Source organism: Hipposideros armiger, unplaced genomic scaffold (assembly GCF_001890085.2).
Source record: "Hipposideros armiger isolate ML-2016 unplaced genomic scaffold, ASM189008v1 scaffold_1, whole genome shotgun sequence".
NCBI classification, from domain to species: domain Eukaryota; kingdom Metazoa; phylum Chordata; class Mammalia; order Chiroptera; family Hipposideridae; genus Hipposideros; species Hipposideros armiger.
Genome location: NW_017731351.1, coordinates 6,594,037 through 6,600,036, shown reverse-complemented (window position 1 = coordinate 6,600,036; position 6,000 = coordinate 6,594,037). Strand labels below are relative to the sequence as shown.

At 35.9% G+C, this 6,000-nt stretch overlaps 1 protein-coding gene across 9 annotated transcripts in view; it reads left to right on the top strand.

Moving 5' to 3' along the window:
- The window catches only part of BLTP1 (bridge-like lipid transfer protein family member 1), a 169,084-nt gene that overhangs the window by 33,743 nt on the left and 129,341 nt on the right, over positions 1–6,000 (top strand). For all 9 annotated transcript variants that reach the window (XM_019667736.1, XM_019667803.1, XM_019668173.1 and 6 more), the window contains exons 8-10: positions 2,193–2,274; positions 2,647–2,840; positions 4,825–4,904. In XM_019667736.1, the coding sequence (XP_019523281.1) occupies positions 2,193–2,274; positions 2,647–2,840; positions 4,825–4,904 (356 nt within the window). The remainder of the gene's footprint in view (positions 1–2,192; positions 2,275–2,646; positions 2,841–4,824; positions 4,905–6,000) is intronic.

Here is a 6,000-nt window from a genome sequence, read left to right as displayed (position 1 = left end):
TGTAAATGTTGCTGTGTTTTTAATTTCAAATTTCACTCATTTATTGCTAGCATATAGAACTTTTGTATATAAATCTTATATCTTGCAACCTTGCTATAATCACTTATTAGTTCTAAGAGCTTTTTTTGGTCAGTTCTTTCAGACTTTCTACATAGATCATTGCGTCTTCTGCAAAGAAAGATAGTCTTATTTTTTCCTTCCTAATCTTTCTACCTTTAATTTCTTTTTCTTGTCTTATTGCATTAATTAGAACTTCCAATACAAAATTGAAAGGAATGGTGAGAGGGGACATCCTTGCTTGGTAGCTGATCGTAGTGGGAAAGCTTTTAGTTTGTCACCATTAAGTATGGTGTTAACTATAGGTTTTTTTGTAGACATTCTTTATCAAGATGAGGAAGGTTCCCTCTATTCCTAGTTTACTGAGAGATTTTTAATCGTGAATCAGTGTTGGATTTTGTCAAATGCTTTTTCTGCATGTATTGATATGATTGTTTGATTTTTCATGTTTTGCTGGTTAATGTTAACTGATTTTTGAATGCTGAAGAGACTTATGTACCTAATAGCTTTTTTGTTTTGTTTTGTTTTGTTTTGTTTTAGCTGAGCCATCCTGCTACCTGTTGGCAGCTCAGTGACAGCTCAGCTTGGTTCGGGAATCGAACTGGCAACCCTTTTGCTAAGAGCTCACACTCTTGAGTGAGCTCTTAACCAACTGAGCCACTCGGCCGGACTCGTTTTTTTTAAGTAGATGATGAGAACATTTATTATCAGTTAAATATTTAAAGATATTATGTATACTTAAATACATGATAAGTATATTATGTCCCAGGCATTGACCTGAGGTACTGGGGATACTGGGACTATGACAACTATTTTGTCTGGAGGAAATTTATAGCCTAGTATGGGAGTTAGACAGTTAATAGGACATTTTAGTGCAAGAAGTGTTCCCATAGGGGCAAGAATAGTATTCTGCGGGCAGACATGGAAGGATCTGGAAGGGTTGGGACCTGAAGGGTGACTCGGTTAGGCAGAGAAGGCAGTGAAGAGACTTCCTTATGGAAGAAACATCATATGCAATATTAGACGCTATTTACTGAGGCTGGAGTGGACTATTTGAGATGCGGATAAATTAGACCACAATGATTTTGAGGGTCCAAGTGTTAGATATTTGGCTTTACTTCAGGTCAGTAATGCTGTGATGTGATTTGAGGGAGATAAGACTGGAGGTAGGGAGACCAGATAGAAGGATGTTGTAACAATTTAGGGAAGAGATGTTCATCATCTGGGCTGCTCACAAGGGGAAGGGAGAAAAATGGATGGATTCCAGATCTACTTAGGCAAACGAATCCATAAGATAGTGGTAGGTCAGATGTGGAGAATGAGTAAGAAGGATGAGTCAACAGTGAATCCAAGTTGCTAATTTAAGTACTGGTCATGCTTAGTCAGGGAGCCTTAAAGAAAGCGTAGGTTTAGGGGAGGGCGTAAGGTCAGTTTTGAATTTTGTTTTAAGCGCTGAAAGCCGCCTTAGTGGAGATGGCCTCAGAAGTGTGACTTAGGAGTTAGCGGGTTATTGAAGAGATATGTCTTGCGTTTTCATCTGAAATCTTTAGTAAATTGCTGTGAAATTTTTTATTTCTTAAATTTTGTGTACTTCGTATAATTTTGAGTAATTTCTTTTTCTTACTCTTGGCCTGTCATTTTCATTTTACTGAGAGGACATTATTTGACATAAAGTGGTGGGACTACGGTAGGAAAAAGATCAGCTGGGTAATCAGAAGCACTTAAAACAGCAGAAAACATCAAAGTGACTTATACCTTGGTCATTTGTTGTTTTAATAATAATTTTGGTTGCCTTATAAAATGGCATATTGTAGTGTAAAGGGCATAATGGTAGATGTAATGACAGCATATCATAATTTATATTTTTGATATTAAAGCTTGTCATTCCAAAATCATAGTTTTGCTTGTAGCTTTCTAATCTAAAAATTGGCACATGATAGAGTGCATTCCAACAGATATTTTAGGGATCTTAGTATTTCGTTAGATGGTCAATGTGTTTTTTTTACTGGAGCAGTCATGAGATGTATTTGGAAAGGTACAGCTAATATTAATAGTGTGTACTGTGAGGAAGTCAACTGTATCCTCAGATATTTAAGTTTTTCTTATATATGTCAGTTTCTATTTTTTCTTCTCAGAGTAAAAGTAAAAACAGAATCTCAGGACCCCGCATCTTCATGGAGATCACTTATTCCAGTCATAAAGGTCAATGTGAGCACAGTAAGTAAATTCTGCTTCAGTTAATGTTTGGTGAGTTAATAACAGAAACTTTTATTTTTGTAAAGTAATTTTCACTTAAGAAAAGAAAGTAATTTTGTAGTTTTTTGGTTCCAGTTTTCATAAAGGTGAAAGAATTATTTTAACACCAATACCGTTTTAGCACACATGTATTAGACCTGAAAGGCTATTTATTCACGAGTACTTAAATCTCTTTAGCCACAGGTCTAAGTTGATCCGTGGAGTAATTTAAATATACATAGCTCTAAAGTGGCATCATTTAGTTGTTGCTTGTAAATGCTTGTTATTGGGTCAGCTGAGGAAAAATATATGGCCTGAATCGTGTGCCATGATATCTGTTACCTGTTTTTTCAGGGACGCTTGGCCTTTGGAAATCATTACCAGCCTCAGACTCTGTGCATCAACTTTGACGATGCTTTCTTGACTTACACCACAAAGCCACCTTCCAGCCACCTGGACCAGTTCATGCATATTGTGAAAGGAAAGCTGGAAAATGTTCGAGTCATGCTTGTTCCTAGTCCCAGATATGTTGGCCTTCAAAATGATGAGTAAGGAAGCCTTATAAAAATAATAACTTCTTTATATCTAATATAGATATCAATGAGATCTTTGGCATTCTTTTAATTTCTTTGTTCCAAGTTGGGTGATAATTAGGCAGATTTTTGCCTATTAAATCACTTAACAATGTGGTCCTGCTTTGTAAGATAAGTGGATATGCTATCCATTGGTAAACTCTAATTTTAAATATTTTTCTTTAAGATTATAACTATAATTTTTTTACCCTTTTCTCCTTCTCACTGTCTTTGGGAAATTTATTTTGGGCAATTAAGCCTTGATGTTTGATGTTAGAGAATACACATTGCAGGTAGGTTTTATTTCCAGAAAGAATAGATAAATAGTAAGTCCAACAAATGAATTATGGTGGATTACCATTTTGAGTTGATGAAAAGTTGAAAATTGAATTGAAATTACTCTTGGACACCTGGTGAAGTTAGGATGGTACGGTGCTGCAACTTGCTGGACATTTAAGTTCCAGTCAGTTTTCCACCTGAATTTCCAGGTTTGTTTTCCTCCTGTGAAGTATCTGCTTGCATTCCGGAGACAGGGTGTTTTGGTGATGCACATGGGGTCACCCTTGTTTGGTGGGGTGCTTCCATAGGAGGGACTGGGACCCTGGGCGAACGGCAGACATGGAATTCCCCTCCGACTCCGGGCCACACGCTCACGGTGGGATGAGGGCTTGTAATCTTTGTTATTCTCAATCTCTCTTCTTTTTGTGAAGGAGACTCTGTGGTGAATTTGTGTAATTTGGCATTCATACGATGAGTTTCCACTGTGTCCCAGCTTTTATCTTTGTGTGTAAGCAACATAAAGTCTCTGAGGTCACAAGAAGCCTGATTGTTTCCTTTTAGTTAGTTCCCACTTCTTGCTGTTAGATTTTCCTGGCACTGGCTAGAATGATAGAGGGGCACCTGGACGGCTGTGGGTCTACCTGGTCTCACTTTCCAGGACCACGGACTTTTCAGAGCGTCTTCTGGAATGTGGTTATGCCCACAATGCTATGTTTATAGGTAAAAGTTATGATACTGAATAAATAAATTGGGCTTTTGTGAAAATTACTAGAGAGTAAGATGAAAAAGTATTCTGCTATTACCTTGTGTTAAAAGATTTAAAATTATATTTTTCACTCTTTAAAACTAAATGTGAAGATTAAATGATAAGATTAAACATTAACCTTTGTGATTTAATACCTGTTTAGAAGAAGGTTGCTGAATTTATGTAAATTAGCTAATGATTGAGAAGTTAATTTCGGTATGGAGGGAAGATACTGTGGTATATGATGAAGAAAAAAGTTGGTAAATCAAAGCAACTAAGATTAACAGTTTTTGGGAAATTGTAGAGAAACATTTATTCCAGAATTTGAGTTTGAGATGTTGCTGTAAATTTGTTTCAAGTTGATCAACTAAGCATTCATGGAAATAGGTAATATAAAGTTGTTAATAAAAATGGCATTTTTTTAAATTTAATGTTTCTGAAAGATTATAGTACTTTATTTTATAGCTATATAAAATGATATTTCTTATTCAGCTTTGTAGTGTTAGTATAGAAAGGTTGAATTTTAAGTTTAATTTTAAATTTGTTGCAAATGCAGAATATGATTATTTTTTCTGATCATTGTTCTTCCATTGTATTTAACTGACTGAACTTTGCTTTAAATTGATTTCTGACATTCAAAACTTACAATGAACAATGCAAAACAATTATTTTTTTGTTTTCTCCTTGGACTAATTTACTGATTAAAAAGTTTTCAGTATTTTATTAGTTAGTATAGGATACAACTATGGAGCCATTTATCGTCTATGTGAAAGATGTTTTCCCTTTTCAAGATGCTACACTTGATTGCTTTTTAGTTTTGTTTTTTTTTTCCCTTTTTGTTTTCACCTGTTAGCACTATTAATTAGAGCACAAACATTTTGAACTCTGGATATGTACTTACTTTACCCCCTCCCCTCCCCACCCCTCGCCCTGCAGACCGCCGAGACTGATGGGAGAAGGCTTTGTGGTGATGCAGTCAAACGATGTCGACATCTACTACTACATGGACGAGCCAGGTAGTGCTTCTTGAAAGTATGCTTCATAGCTACAGTTCCATTTCTGCTGTGAAATGGAATGCCTAATAATATTTTCAGTCTCCTTACTTAGGATATAAGTGAGCATCAATAAATGGTAAATGTGGATGTAAGCGTGCCTACCTAAAAAATATCTATGTAATTGTCAAATGTTGAATATTACTTTAGCATTTCAGACCCAAAGAAAACAATATAGTAATCTGTCCTGCAAATTCCATGTTCACAAATGTGCCTCAAAAATTGTGAATGCAAATGACCACATGGGAAAACCTCTGGGAATATGGTGATGGTTTAGGTAGTTCCTAAGTCAGCTTAGGGAAAAAAATCACAGTACATTAGATTGGAGGCTTCAAGTTTCAGGATTAAAATCCAGCTATGATGATTAATGGGTGTCTTCAATCTTATAAAAGTAGTTAAACATTGGATTTTGGGCACCTTTGTTCCTACTTCTATACCTTCCAAGGGGCTTATGAGGTCAGAGTATTTTAAAAATAAAACTAGGATGTTATTGGCCATTTTCACCATGTTGACATTTGCACTGGTGGTGCCAAAGCAATGGTGGTGAAACTGCTGGCGCTTTGGCAAGTCTCTAGGCCGTGGTTGCAAACTACAGGCTCCCTGCCACATGTTCACAGTAAAACAGCAAGTGCCAACATTACTTTAACATGTCTTTGATTAAGCAGTAAAAATTATTTTGATCAACTCTTGACCCCTAGGGAAGCTTTTAAATATTCATTGTGCCAAAGTGGGAAGCACACATAACGCACTTCCGCTGTGTACCACAGCACTCTCATGCTTTGAAGAAAAGTGCTTGTGTGATTGAGCTCCAAGCTCATCTGTTTGCTCTTTTCATGGAACACCAGTTTTAATTGAAAGAGCAACTAGAGACAAACTGGTTTTGAGCTTTCATGTGAAAATTAGAATTTTTGAAAATTTGGGTCTGCCATTGTGCATTTGATGACTTTTCTGATGAGACTACCAGTGATATTAACAAATGTGATTTTTTAAATGTTTAATAATGAAATGTATCAATATTTGGAAAATATGCATATCTTAGTGAACAAGTATTTTCCGCTTG